At 41.8% G+C, this 15859-nt stretch overlaps 1 protein-coding gene across 1 annotated transcript; it reads left to right on the top strand.

Moving 5' to 3' along the window:
- Positions 1-6633: 6633 nt before the first annotated feature.
- Positions 6634-15160, top strand: kcng1 (potassium voltage-gated channel, subfamily G, member 1). The gene is made up of 3 exons (XM_061272048.1): positions 6634-6813; positions 12344-13172; positions 13607-15160. The coding sequence occupies exons 2-3, from the start codon at positions 12396-12398 to the stop codon at positions 14384-14386; spliced, it is 1557 nt and encodes a 518-aa protein (XP_061128032.1). The 5' UTR covers positions 6634-6813; positions 12344-12395; the 3' UTR covers positions 14387-15160.
- Positions 15161-15859: the final 699 nt, after the last annotated feature.

Here is a 15859-nt window from a genome sequence, read left to right on the forward strand (position 1 = left end):
AAAGTACCAAAAAGAAACAAATATCTGACGTGGCATTCAAAAGTGGGGGGAAATGTGCGTTTGATACGTGGATACTATTGTGCTCAATCATAAAGTGAAGACGGATTAAAAATGCGCATTTCTCTTCCTGCATATGTCACATGGTTGAATATAAATAATTAGAAAAGTCCTAGAAATTACGGTTTGATTATTGTTTGATAGTTGCATTAATGGGTTTACTAACTAGCTTAAATTCATCATGCGGTGAAACTATATCTTAATATTTGATGCATTTACATAACTCAAAGGAAAAAATGATATATTTTCTAGTTTAAATCAGATGTTGGTCATCTTGGAGATGAGCGCAGGCCGGTGGATCTGTGAGAGAAAGGGCTGCGCTCCTGTGGGAGAGGCCAATCAAAGCAGCTCCTTTCATGCCATTAAATGTGGTTAAATTGAATCCTTAACACATTTTACCCCTGCCTGAAATGACAGCAAGGATGTGTGTGGCAAGAGGAAAGTGTTGTGTAGGCATGGGGGCAATGGTTGTCATGGAGACAGCCTGTTTGGTGCTTTCTTTGCGAATGAACCCTGTGTTCAGGAAGTCTTTGGTCTATGATGTCAGTGCCAATGAAAAGACAACACGTGGCTCTTGCTGTCTCCAACGTTGCTGCGCGCACATACGCACATGTACCGCCGTGACTCATGTGCCCTTTCAGCACTCAATGCCTCTGAGGCGTGTGCAGAAAACACATAAATGAAACGCATAATGAGCTCGGCATTTTTATACATGCACCTTTCAATAGTTGTCAAAGACAGAAATCTAGCTAAATGCACAGAGGTTCAATCGGTTTTGCATTTACCGTAATATATGTAGTCATGAACTTAGATTTAGTTGGACATACATGTATGCTGATCCTGGTGGAGGGTGCACACTGCCCCAAGTCAGTTCCTGTAAGGAAGTACAGCTACACTACTAGAAAAGGGATGTATAGATATGAAAGAGCAGTCTTGCTTGTAAAATCTGACTGAAGGGGGAGACAATGGACTTTTGGAAGAATTACAGGATATGTTAATTGAGCACAAACAATCAGGATTGTTGCTTTTTACTGAAGGAAAAAAAAAAGCTCACAGGTTCACAAAGATTGGAACATTTGTTCCGACAGAAGGTAGTTTATTCTATGAACCACTGATCTGCGTCAGCGCCATATAGAAGAAAAAAAAAATAGAAAATGGCTTAGATTGCAGTTTATGGTGACAGGCTAATACCTGGATTGTAATTTAAAACAACAATGTTGTGTAACGTGTTGCTAACCGTGTTAATGCTACACTGTCTCGCAATTGATTATATTGAGAATAGCTTCTCCACTTTTGCCATAGTGACCCTGGCATATAATACCTGTGGACCAACCAGACTTTAACGTGTCATCATCATATGATGAATGGGGGAAACTATCGTGAAATGTTTGCAATCCTATGATTAACATAAATAAATTGTGACAAATTGTGTGTCGGTAATTGCAGTTGATCAGCTCATTAGCAGCCCATAAACAGAAGCCACATGAATATTTAGCAAAAAACAGCTGCCGCCCACCACGAGTAACACTTCTGTGCTCCCCACCAACGCTAGTGTCAAAGTTGTTGAGTTTATGTAATTGCTCCTGTTTGCATTGGTTTTATACTGGAGAGTGAATGCGCAGATTTATTTGGAATTTTGTTTGTTCAGTGTGGAGCTGCCTCCCGAGTATACACAGCTGTTCAAACTGGAACGGGGTGATATCGTGCCCAACATTTCCGATTAGCCATTTAATCCCCAAACTAATTTGCATTAATTTAATGAGAAAATCATTGATAATCCACCACCACCGTGGGTTCTGTGATTGTGCTCCTGCTATTTTGCTTTTTTTTTTTTTTAATTGTACAGTTTGTAACTATTTTATTCTGGCTCCCCATGACTTTATGTTCAATTCCACTATTGATCACTAGATGGAGCATTTCTTTTGACTGTAAATTTGAAAGAAGAATGTTGTGATTTGCATCAAGTTAATGCAACCTTTCTTCTTTTTTGTTTAAAAATTTCCAGCTTTATTTCAAGGTGCAGCCTAAAAAGAGGCTGTTAGGAGAAGACCTCAGTCTGCTGTGCCGATCTTCAAGCATCTCAGGTGTCTTGAAGGTGGGCGTATGTGTGGGCTTCAGAAAAGCCGGTCAATTGATTTGTATGCAATGAAAGCACACTATTTCTTGTTTGAGGATGGATTATTATCAACGGTGTTATTCGCCACAATTCTTAAGCATCCGTTACCATTATGAGGCCTGAAATACTGTACATCCACAGTAAAACATTCTACTACTTAAAAAAAAGGTTCATATGTCATATAATGCCTTGATCAAATGAAATGTTTTCATGTACAAATTGCTTAAATGTTTGCTAACACCGAGTAAGTTCCTTATAAAGAATACATTTGCCAGTTTATATCCCACATAAGACATGCGTAAAAGTTGAGGTTGTGAATTAAGCTGATTTTTAAAGGGGCTTGATGTAAGTGAGGTCAAAGGTAGTCTGTTTTCCCTCACTGCTCATGTAAACCAAATTACATGGCTGCATTTGACAGCTGAAGAGATATCTCAGAGGAGCGAGTGAGTGGCATCAGTGGTTTCATGTCCGAAATTAGATTTCCACGCTACACTTATTCATTCTGCACACCAAGAATATTCCTTATCTCATGGCCCCTTTTTCTTTGCCATCATTATAATTTTCCACGGGCTTGTTAGCCAGATTATCAGCATAGCTAGGGACAAAAATAGTGTAAAATAAGCAGATGACTCATTTGACTGATAGTTGAAGTCATGAATTTTATGGAAACATCTCTTCCTGTTATCCATCACTTTCATGCTTCTGTGAAAATCATCTTTGGAGATGGTTTGTCATGTCAGCTGATGTGAGAGGGACTCAAATCTATTTGTCATACCACTAACTATAGTTAATATGATTTGTCTTGACACTCAAATTGATGAAACTGTCTTTTACTAACTTAACCACTACAGTTGTAACTATAGTTCCAGATGCATTAAATTTGAGGCACCACATCTTCTTCACAGTTCAGAGGTTTTTACTTCAAATCTCAATTCAGGGCCTTGTGTGTGGGGTTTGAAAATCTGTACATTTAATAATGGTCCTTGTAATGTGGCAATTTGATCCTGGAACTGATTGTTCTGGTTGTCAGAATTCTTATGGGAGATATAAAATGACGCAAATCCCTCCATACAGACAAACAATCCCGCAACGTGCTAAAAAGTATTTTCGTTTATGATTCGCATGAGCACAAATAAGGCCCTGTCAGACTGCCCTCATTAGCGTTTACTAAAGCTCCATATTGTCTTTGAAAATGAAGTGTGAAAGTGTGAACCATCTGTCACCAAAGCTTCTGTTTCAGTGCCAATTTACAATCAGCCGGTAACACAATCTGGTGTCGGTAACAGTATATATGCAATAAGATTTTTTTTCATTTAGCTTTCAAGCGTTTTCATTTCCAAGAGTATGTTCATGCTTGTCGGTGGTGATTTGAATGATAATAATAATCGGCTCCTAGATGCTCGTTTCCACACTGAATAAACAAAGCAGGAAAGCTTCCCTGGCAATCAGAGGTGTGAAAGTCTGAATTTGAAATAGCTCGTTCATTAACAATAGCTGCTGGGGAACATTGTTCCTGTAATGGATCTCTAATCATAACAATCATCCCGGACATGAGAGGCGGACCTCATTAAATGGCACACCGCAGAGAAGCGAGCCGCCGTTTTGTGATCAGCCGCCCTGCTAAGCCAAGAGCTGACATTTTCATTCATCAAGTCTCAAAGAGAACAAAAAGCAAGAAAAAAATGATTCCATTATTATTATTTCGGTTTAATTACAATCTTTCAGCAGCACGGTGGCTTCCCACAAGTAAATCAATGAGACAGCAGTAATTGGGTATTGAATACGCGCGAGCTGCTGCTCACCTAAAGACAAGTGCTTAATCCTTCCATTACCTTGAAAATCAGAACTATGCATGTAAACACTAATTGGAGTGTTGTCACGTTACAAACATACTGCATGTAAACTGCCTGCACTTATGCTCTAGCAGCAACAAAATAACCATAGAAACCAAATTAAATCTAAATTCAAGGATATTTATATCTTCTCTTTTTGAAACACAAGTGCAGGTACTTGCCATGCTATTGTGCGCAAAAAATCCATGTGGAGCAGCCATTGTCAACCGTTGGTCCGCGGCCCTGTAGTGGTCTTTGGCGTTATTCCAGGTGGTCCGTGAAATTGGAAATGGTAAATTATTGTAATTTTTTTATAAATAAAATGTATTCATTATTTAGACTTGATTTATTTTCCAGCTAATCTTGTGACTCATTTAGCCATCCAAATGATGTCAAATATAACTGAGATTACCAAACGAGACATACAGATAGATGCCTGTATAGGTCTATCCTCCTTCGGTGCAAAATAAAATAATATTCCGCCAAGGTGTATCACTTGGCTTTACGGACAGGTGAGGCTTTGCAGCTTGGACGGACGGGCGCGTGTAATGACAACCACCGTGTTACGTACACTGACATCTTGATGCTTTATTGTGACAAAGCGCTCACAGGGCACAGACCTTATAGCTATTTTTGGTTCCGAGTCATGTGAACTTGCGACATGTGAACGTGTGGTGGCAAAGCTGCGAATCCACCAGAAGTGATATTACCATGCCAACTGTATTTTCTCCCTCCTGCTTTGTTTTGTGTCAAGCTGTGTGGACTTCTATGATATTCCTGTAAGAAAAGTTTATTTCTTCTCAGCAGCTTCAAGGACAGCTGTTATTGTTGTTATCATGGCTGCTGGAATTCTTACGGGAATAGTAGAACACGTAAGACGGAGTCTGGTGAGGTGCTTGAGTGATGTTTTCTTGGTTTTCTCTCATCTTACATGTGACCCTGAACAAAGTAGAAAAAGGATGGATAATTAATTGGAATCTCATGTCCTGAACTACTACCTTGGCTTCTCTAAACAGGATTGATAATAAATGACAACATTAGGTAATCTCATTGTCCTCCTACACAAGCAAAACTCAAATGGTTCTGTCTAACCTGTGCTGCGAATGCTGAACGTACTGCACAAACACTTCAATTCTCTCGCTACGAGGACAATATAAGCCCACAACAGATGTTCACTCATGGAATTCTAAATGTGTTGTTGTTTTTTTTTGCCATCTCTGTGGAAAGTTTATTTTCAAGAAATGCCTCCCACGTTTAGAGCTCTCTGTAGTTCTCCATGTTCACTAACACCGGTAGAGGCATAGTGGGAAGCTGCTTTTGTTGTCTTGCTTGCTCCACTGCATGTACATATAAAAACGACAAAGAGCCATTGTAAGCTAGGAATGAAAATTAATGAACATTTTTACAAGTTTAACAATATGACCTCCCGTCCCCTTTTTCACAGTGTGCTTGCAAACTTGCACGTAATGCTAAATAAGAATGCTGTTGGGTGAAGATTGCTTGTGCGTAGGAGTATTTCCTGGAAACAATGTGTACAATTAGCCTGTTAACACACTCATTCCAGGAAGCGGTATTAAGACTGATGGAGATTGTTGGGTGGCACAAGTTTGCACACCTAAAACATCGTACAGGGGGAAAATGAAATCCTTAAACAATATTCGTAAAATAAAAGCAAGGCAAGCAATAAATCTGCATCAACAGTATTTTTCAAGGTTTACAGGTGCATCGAAATGTTCTGGTTTCTGTGTCATGAAATGTGACCTTACTTAATCTATTTAATTCATCTAGTTACACACAAAATTCCATTTCCCGTCTGAAATAACCCCTCCCCTCATACACACACACGCACACACATGCACACACACACACACACACACTCTGCTCTATGGAAAACCCGCATGCCATTCGGAAGCCGAGAGTGATATGTGAGGCTCAGAGCTAAATGTCTTTGCATTTAAAAATGCAAGCCTAAAAGTAATAAAATGTTGATAGTCCAATTAACTAATATAACTATCTAACTAAATATGCAATCTAATGCAAGTTGCGTTCCATTACGGAATCACCCTGGACTGGTTGCCAGCACATCTGCACTTAAGGACAACTTGAAACCCTCAATGTTTTTGGAATTCAGGAGAAAGCCAGAAAACCCACACAAGCATTGGGCAGACAAAAAATTCCACATAGGATGGCCATAATCATGAGTCAAACCTACAAGCGCTGAACTGTAACGCCAATGTGCTAACCACTCATCCACCGCGTTGCCTCAGCATGGATTCATAAACCTGCAAATTATTTCCTTTAGTTGTGTCACACAAATCAAACTTGTTAATTTTACACTAGCCAGTACAAATCATAGATGTTGCCACGTTTGGCTTCTGACTCGCTTGTCATGTGTGTTTTCTTCCCATCAATCCAGAAATCACAAAAATCATTGGGAACAAAGAAGTAAATTTGACCCCTCAGTGCGTCGAAACTGGTTCCCTCCTGGTAGCACCACGAACCTTTAGTCCAAAGCTACAATCAAGAGCGCGTGATTATTCTTATTTAAAAGGTGGGGCGAAAAAAGCCCCGCTCTTGAGAAGGTGGTTGCCATGGATTTCGATTTCGAACAGCCCATCCCAATTGTGATGTCAGCACTCGAGATAGGGAGAGAGAATGTGAGCGAGAGGAGGGAGCTGAAAGGGGTTGGCTAGAGAGGACGGGAGCCTGTTGCTTATCATCAGCAGCCAAGCTGCTGTTGAACATCTTTCCTCTTTCACATCTTCACATTTTTACCCCGGAAAAGATCTGCTTGGAATCAAGATCACGGTGAGTATTTTTCTTTTTCCATCTTCGTGTTGGGGGTGCATTGGTCTTTACTTGAAACCTCATATGCTTGTGTCTCATAGTTTGCTCTTGCAGCCAAAAGTTGATAGCATTTGACTTTTTGTCGCCCGCCTGCTCCTCTCGGGTCAATGAAGCCGTTTTGAGACACAAAAGTGACAGTGGCATCTGGCATGCCCTTTACACATGACAGCCATTTGCATACTGGATGCGGCGCGCACACACCATGGTAACACGCTAACCCGCATCTCATCTCACGACGTGATGCTTTTTCCACCTTTTTCCTGAATGAATAAAGTTTTAAATGCTTGTTCTCTTTCTTTAGTTGTTTAGTATTATGTATTGCTGTAATTTGACAATGTCAGAAAGGTATATAACCTCTAGTTCCACACAGTTTGTCGGTCAACAACTTTCAAAACGAAATGATTTTTGGAGAAAATTGCAGCCAAATAAATTCACTGCTATTAATAAATACAGTGTACTTTAATTAGCTCAGATCATATGATGATGAGTCCTAATGCTTGTGTCCGCTTACCGTATTTTCCGGACTATAAGGCGCACCTAAAAACCTAAAATTTTCTCAAAAGCCGACAGTGTGCCTTATATATGGACCAAATTCCTAAATTTAAACTGGCCCGAAGCATTGTGTCATGAAATCAATCATAAGTGGCTCGCTGAAGACTATGAATTGTGAATCAAAAAGACTATGGATCATTATTTTGTGATTATAAAGTAATTTGTTGTGTCTGAAGTTGCAATAAAAAAGATAAAATGGAGAATGATTTGATTTGGATTAAAAATCTGACATGCCATTCATTGAAGGTGCGCCTTATAGTCCGGACAATATGGTATAACATGTTCTTCTTTTCTAATGTTCTTCCTTATGTGGACCTACTTGAGGCAGCCTTTTAGAATTAGTGTCATAAAGCAGAGCCAAAAAGCCTTGAAGCAAACAAAAAATCATGTTCAACAGTATTTGACGAGAGGGAATTTTGTGGAATTTAATTTTTAATGAGACAATATGACCCCAGTCTTTTTTGATTCTACAAAACAAAGGCTTTTGTTAAGTTCTTAAAATGACACTTCATCCTAAAATCATCTATTTATAGGTCTTAAAATGCAACAGTCAAAGCAGCTGAATACAAACATGACAATGTTTCATTGTGTTGAGTAAAGATAATACAGTTGATGTGATAGGGTCACCCAGTCAGAGCATGGGCAGGACTTTTAAGTCCGAGAAGCACTCTGGGGATTTATTTGTATTGTCACACCAGAGAGGAATATAATATGATGCGTCCTCCACCCCCAACACGTCTTTCAAAGTTTGAAGTCAAGATGGATGACACGCAATAGATCATTTGCTCTCCCTCCTGCAGGTAATTATGGCTATAATGAGACCAACTAATGACTTGTTCTAGTTTTAACTACTAATCGTAACTGTCTGATTCCCCTCCGCTAGTGCGCCGTTGTCGGAGGGAACATAGAGTAGACTTGCCATCCAATGGAAGATGATCCCTTAATTCCTCTGATCTCAAACAGAGGCAAGCAGTCTACGTGACATGTAGGTGCAGGAGATCTGCGTGTGCAAAGTCATTTAAAAGGTGCCACAAGGAGATTTCCCTTTATGGATGATGTAAAGTTGACCGCTGTGGAATGGGCATTCCATCAAATCCACCAAAATTGGGTTACACCAGCTGCGCCACAACTTAGACCTGCTTGTAGTTAGCCTAAATTTGAGTCAACCCTCTGTCACTACATTGACAGGTATGCCGTGGGCGTGTATTAGCAAATCCTCTTGGCTTGTCCAGCTGGACGACTTAATAGACTGGCCCTGGCATAAAAATGCATCCATTTTTACGCCGCGCACACGAGCACCTGCCTATGAAAATAGGGAGCTCCGTTTTCATTTTTTTTTAAATGATCTGGTCTCGTCGCCAACCTTTCTCTTCACAGCGGGTTTTGAAAAGGACATGACTGCGACTGAGTGACAGGATGTCTTTTCATCCCACCTGGGGTTGACTTTAAAAAAAGGGGAAAAGGCATGGCAACAGCATGGGGCCCCACCAACATTAAGGAACGGGGTGAAAAATAATCCTACGGGCTGCGAATTGCCCCCAGGGCATAATAGACCACTGCATTAGAGGAAGTCACAGATTGACAAAGTAACAGTGGTGCACCATTATGCATCAGTGAGCATCAACCGCATTCGATTTGGAGCTTTTGTAAAGACTGTATCATCTTTATGCAAATGTGAAATACACAACTGGGGTACCATGAAATGTATCTCACGTTTTATCGGGGTGGGTCGGTTAACAAATATGGGTGACCAACAAATATTGACTGGAGTACCCTTCACAGGGTCACTGAGAGTCACTAGTCTGTCTTTAGTGCAGTGTGGGAACACTTCCTGTTCAGTGACATGGGTGTGAAAATAGTTGTGAATGGTTGTCTGTCTAAAAATGCCTTGTGTTTGACTGGTGTCTTTTTTTTTATGGTTTTCCGAGCTTTCTATTTTACGGGTGAGTGCCCCCATCCCACTGATGTAACAACTGTGCATATACAGATCTTTAAAAGGTGTATTGGCAATGATGCACTGTCTGGTCTGACTCAATGCTTCAGGTAGCGCCTGTAGAAAAGTGATTGTTGTCACACCCGACAGCCGTTAGGTCGCATGATTGCAGCTCGGCAGGAAAAGGGGAATCGCAAGATGGATTGTGAGCACTGATGGATTTATGGAGAGACAGAGAGCGCGAGCTTGATGTCACACCAGCTCAATCGTTGATGAGGAGGAGTTGAACTGTGTGAATGTTTTTTAGACTACATGGATTGCTTCGAGGATTTACAGAGCACACTGAGATTATTGACTCCGCCTATATGATGACCCGAGAATTTTGACTACACAGTCATTTGTTACTCTCTTGTCACCATTGACGTAAAACAAACGTTATTTAAAAAAAACACGGCTTATGTTAAAAATGTAGATTTCAAACTTGAAATAAAATGACTTGTCAAGTCATGCAGTTCAGGTCAATGTTAAAACCAGTCTATTGATTACCAAGTTAAAGTTAAGACAGGTCTTGCATACATAGCTTTTAACCAAATAAGTCGCAAGTCCTAAATTTGGTGTTTCTAGTCTGACTCGAGAGCCCCAATTTCTAATTTCAATCGCGATATAAATATGACCGACATTTATTTATTGCTAAAACAGAAGTCCTGAAACATAACAGCAATCGAGGTACTAATTTTACAAGACTGACTATCTTGTTGCCATTCATACAATAGAAAAATAGCCCTGTGTTTAATTCAATAGACCCAGATTTCACATTGAGACGAGATGATCACAAAATTTAGTTTGGTGGCATGCTGTGAGATTTAATTTAAATCTTTGTGCCTTATATGACTAAAAATTGGAAAACTCTACTCAATCGTTTGGGTGGGTGTGCCTCCTCTTGTGGCTCGTTTAGTTTATATGTGCGGTAAATGCAGCCACTGTAGCCAGTATGCATCATCATCATCATTATTGCATAGTTCCTGATGCTGCACAAACATGGATGGATGCACATTGTGGCGGACCACAGTCTTAGAGAGTCACTTTGCTCCTTGAAGTCAATGACAGCTTTTTAGCTTCATAACACAATAGACACATAGACATTGGTCTAGAAGTGAGATGTTCCACACAAAGTGGTATATGGAGCTGTCTTCAAATTGAACATGATTCCGAGCCAGTGAGAAATCGGGAGGTCAGCTCTCGGCTTTGGGCAACTTTCTCGAAGCAACATCCTCTTAGAGTCCATTAGAGGACAGTGTGCTGTTAACAGGAAGTGGATTAAAGAGGTTTGATGTGGTTGTGATGGTCATTTAGGGACGGACAATGTTCCAGTTTCAGATGACATACTAAAAGAAGACATAGCAAAAATAACAAGGCTGTGAGACTTATTGTTGCTCAAGTGAGCAAAATGCAAATCCTTGGCTTTCAGACGATTTGGAAAAAATCTCCCATGTTCATGGCTTCACTTAGCCATTAATCTCTATTAACTCTATTACTATTTGGGGACACATATTAAGAAATTGTATGTAATGTCACATTCTGAATGAAAATGTTCGTAATTACACATTAGGTTAGCACAATGATGATTCACACACACTGAGCTACAATGATTGACATTTAAGACCATCTAGTGACTGATAAGTCTGCCGATGCAGGAAGTGTTGCCTCACCTTCCCCTAGTGATATGTTCTTAAATATACAGAATATTTTAGATTTGTTAAAGACGTGTTTTAAAAATGCTCAGGTTTAGCAGTTCTGCTAAATAAAAATGTTCTTTCCCGGTCGAGGTGGTGTAAAGAGAAGCACAACGCATGCCGGTGAGTCACCAGGCAATCTGGAGAACATGCTCCGAGGCCTGCTTGTGATCACACTGGCACAGGGAGAGGCCAGACCACCGCCGATCTGGTAGAGGGAACAGCCTTCGTCGCCCTTGTTGCCTTTCATCACATGCTAGCACATTCAGTATTTTTCTGGCAAGAGGAGGCTTTCAAAATACGCAGGCAAACAAATGCTCCACTAAGTGCGGAGAGGCAAAAGCACAGTCGGTTAAAGTGAGGAATCAAATAGCCTGGAGGGGTTAAGTATGATTTAATGCAGCTGAAGAGTGGCGTAGGCCCGTGCACATCCATACCGGTGGAGCTCTGTGGGTGTATTGATGACCTCTTCTGCACCAACACAACTTGGTCGACATGATTATTTTTGTTGATGTAAAGGCTTTTCATGTTGAAGAATAAGAGTTGGTTCATACGGTCCAAGGTGAAGAAACCACGAGTTCTGCTGCCACAACTCTGGCCTCTTCTTGTATTCCGAGCGAGGAAAATGCCATGGGATCTTTCAGCTTATATTTATATTATCTTGTCGTCAGACTTTTCCACTGAAGGCCCGTGACTAATGACCGGTGATGAGTTTCCCTCGCAAGTCTGGTCGCATTGGTTTCATCATCACTCACTCTGCTTAGTTGGTTGATGACCTGACACAAAGGATATTTGTATGTATATGTACAGTAAAAGCAAAACGAAATACTATCAGGCCACTGTCAAATAAATCCGGCAATATTAACTTTTTTTTTTCTTTCATCCTTTTTGACTCCTTTACAAAATGCGCAGTTTGACATGTAGATATTAAAAGCTCCCCATGGCTATGATGGAGAATTTCTGCAGGTGGAACATTTCCCTGAGTGTGACAATGCAGGTGTCTAATAAGCATTCACTTCCTCACATTTCACTTTTAGAAGCCCACACATCCTTCCGGAACAGCACAATTGTTGCTATTAGCAGATGCAAGCGCTGACATTTTAATTGCTGACATCCAATTCAATTACTGGAATTTGCTCAGGCAACGGTCCTTGAAGCAGCACTGAACATGCTTCTTTGTCTTTTCCTGCAAGAACATTCTGAAACAAACTTGATCCCCTAAAAATCATGTTTCTTGCCAAACAACTTAGAGTTAACTGATGTCCTTTCACAGGCGACAGCAGGAGAAGAAGCGGAGGCTCAGGCATGCGAGCAGGCCAGTAAACATGACCCTGTTGACAGGCGACGGCTCCGACTACGACTACAGCGCCTTGAGCTGCGCCTCCGATACTTCCTTCAACCCTCCACCCTTGCAGGAGCAGGAGGCCTGCAAGGGAGCCTTCTACAAGAGGGCGCAGCCTGCCCCCGAGCTTGCCCCCGGACGAGAACCCGCGTCGCTGTCAAACACCCGCAAAGTCCACGCCATTATCAATGTGGGTGGCATGCGCTACCAGTTGCCTTGGACCACTCTGGAGGACTTTCCGTTGTCCCGTTTAGGCCAGCTGCACCTGTGCAGCAGCTTCGATGAGATCATGGGTATTTGCGATGACTACGACGTCACGCACAACGAGTTCTTCTTTGACCGCAATCCATGCGCCTTCCGGACCATCCTGACCTTCCTGAGGGCGGGCAAGCTTCGCTCGCTCAGGGAGATGTGTGCCCTATCCTTCCGGGAGGAGCTGCTGTACTGGGGGGTCCCGGAGGAGAGCCTGGAGTGGTGCTGTCGCCGACGCCTTCTACAACGTCTGGAAGAGTTTGAGGCAATGGAGCGGGCTGCAGAGGAGGAAGAACTGCTGCAGGATCTTTCTGATTCAGACAGCAAGGGGCGTCCTGCAGAGTCCTGCTTGAATTGCTTCATGACCAAGTTGAGGGACATGGTGGAGAGACCTCACTCTGGACTCCCCGGGAAGATCTTTGCTTGTTTATCGGTGCTGTTTGTCACCATCACTGCTGTCAACCTCTCCATAAGCACCATGCCTGCCCTGAGGCAGGAGGAGGAAGCGGTGAGTAGCATCCAAAAATTCACTTGAAGGGTACGCTTACACCCTGTAAGAGCTACACGCTAGTTGTACGTGGCTTTATTCCCCTGACAAGGTTCACATCCTTGGTGAGAAAAAAAACCCCACCAATGATAAACAATAAGGTTTTTGACAAAGGGTTTCAAACTATGGGTTAGGGTTTCAAAGTAGGGGTTAATTAAACTAAAGTCATTTTTTTGAACAAGTTTAAAATAGGTTTTGGATTTCATAGAAGAGTTTAAAACTATGTTACAGATTTCAAACTAGGTTTAGGGTTTCAAAGTGGTGTTTCATTTTAAAATTAGGGTTTCAAACCATGGCTAGTTCAGAATATGTCCTTTAAGTAGCTGAAGCCCCATAATGCAGTATCTCCCCCTAGTGGTTACTAAACAAATGTTGTTGCCTTTATCTTTGATCAGGGCACATGCTCCCGGATGTGCTACAACGTCTTTATTGTGGAGACGGTGTGTGTGGCCTGGTTTTCCCTGGAGTTCTCCCTGCGTTTCATCCAGGACCGCTCCAAGCTGACCTTCCTGCGACACCCCCTCAACCTCATTGACGTGTTGGCCATCTTGCCCTACTACATTACACTGCTGATGGACAGCACCTCCGAGGGCGAGAGGCGCCTGGGCTCGGGCAGCAGCTACCTGGACAAGGTGGGCCTGGTGCTGCGCGTTCTACGAGCTTTGCGCATCCTCTATGTGATGCGATTGGCTCGCCATTCGCTGGGTCTGCAGACTCTGGGGCTGACCGCCCGCCGCTGCACACGCGAGTTTGGTCTGCTCCTGCTCTTCCTGTGTGTGGCCATCGCCCTCTACTCGCCGCTGCTCTACCTGATTGAGAACGAAATGGCCGCTACGCAGGAGTTCACCAGCATCCCCGCCACCTACTGGTGGGCGGTCATCACCATGACGACGGTGGGCTACGGTGACATGGTGCCCCGCAGCATCCCAGGTCAGGTGGTGGCCCTGAGCAGCATCCTGAGTGGCATCCTCCTCATGGCCTTCCCCGTCACCTCCATCTTCCACACCTTCTCACGCTCCTACATGGAGCTCAAGCAGGAGCAGCAGAGGATCCTGCAGAGGAGGACGCATTTCATGCTGCGTGGTCACATGACCGGTCTGGGGAGCAACCTCTCCCTGGAGAGTGACATGCTCTTCCCCATCGGGCCGTCTGACACCCGAGACTTGGAGGACTGACTGAAAGACGAATGGACAGAAAGGACAAGAGGTCTTCCCAGAGATGCAGGCCTTCTGTGTAGCAGCAACCTGTGGACAAACACGGAAAGAAGAAAGGATTGTAAAATAAAAAGGGTACTTTATCTTCAATTATCGCTTTAAGCATCGTTATCATACAACATCCATTATTTGGAAAATGTAGGTACGTTTCACCAATAAGGCTGAGGCCTACTATCTATGAGACTGAATACAGGAGCTGTATCAAAAAATATAGGGTTAAAAAGTCAGCATTAACTTCGGTATTTATTTACTTGAAGTGGAAGTCAATCCCCAAGTTTTCCTCCACGGTAATCAGATTAATATTGCGTATGTGGAATAGGAGTTAAGCAGCAATTTTCAACGGTTTTTGTTCATCACGGCTCACCTGTTTTCTCAAGCTGAACCATGAGATCTACCACAACACATGATATTATGATGTTTTTGTATAGGCAGCGCTTTTGATACAGCTCTTGAATTTGATGCAGCTACAGGTTAACAATTAGAGCTCACCATTATGAAATAGTAACAATAGTTCCTCTGCTACCAGAGGATTTTTATGCAAATTTTCACAACTGATGGGTATCTTTCAGATTACTGTTGTTATCAATGTTGTACAGCCAAGATTTGAATGCCAAACTTCAGAACTGTGTCTTGTGGGTAAACTATGGAGGTAGATTGGGGTCAAAAGTTTTGTACTTGCAAAAGCAAAAAGACTCTGAAAATAAACATGTTGAGCTTAAAACTTGAAAAATAAAATAATGCATTCAAAATAAAAATACGTGCTTGTTTTTTATATGGATAAACTATTTATTGTCAGGTTTCACCTCAATTTATTTTTCAAGATTTGAGGTCTTCTTTTTTTCAGTTGCCTGTTGTATATTATTAGATTCACCTTTTTTATTCAGGTTCAACTCTTGTTTTTTTCAGATTCGCCTAATTTTTTTCAGGTTCAAAGCTTTGCGAGTTGGATACTTTTGGCCCGAATCTGGTGTGGGGGCGTGGCACTAGCTGAGCGGGGCGTGGAATCACGAGTGACAGCTGAACTGGAAGACTTGGAACCACGTTTCATGGAACGTAGGAACTAAAACAAATGAAATTTGACGCCTATATACGGCATAGTCATGACAATGGAAGCCTTAGAATTGATGCCCGTGTCAAATCTATCTTTAAATACCCATTTCTGACAGTACTGATCTTAGAAACAGATCTAAGGGCTGTAGATGTAATGCCACTGAACGGAAGATGGCAGTGCTGTACAAGATTATATTATGTACAATACAGTATGTACTATTAAAAGTAAACGCAGTTGTAGATAATTTCATGAGTAAATGTAAGATTTTTTTTTAATCTTTGTTTTCATTTTAACCAAATGTAGGATAATAAATAGTATTGGACATTTAAAAATATTTTGTCCAATGAAATTAATATATTAAACAACGAAAAGCATTCAAAATG

This window comes from Syngnathus typhle, linkage group LG2, assembly GCF_033458585.1.
Source record: "Syngnathus typhle isolate RoL2023-S1 ecotype Sweden linkage group LG2, RoL_Styp_1.0, whole genome shotgun sequence".
NCBI lineage: Eukaryota > Metazoa > Chordata > Actinopteri > Syngnathiformes > Syngnathidae > Syngnathus > Syngnathus typhle.

Excerpts from the sequence above, each read along its gene's own strand:
- kcng1 (XM_061272048.1), top strand. The coding sequence starts at position 12,396 with ATGACCCTGTTGACAGGCGACGGCTCCGACTACGACTACAGCGCCTTG. Across the intron at positions 13,173-13,606 it reads TGAGGCAGGAGGAGGAAGCG|GGCACATGCTCCCGGATGTG; the intron begins GTGAGTAGCATC and ends ATCTTTGATCAG.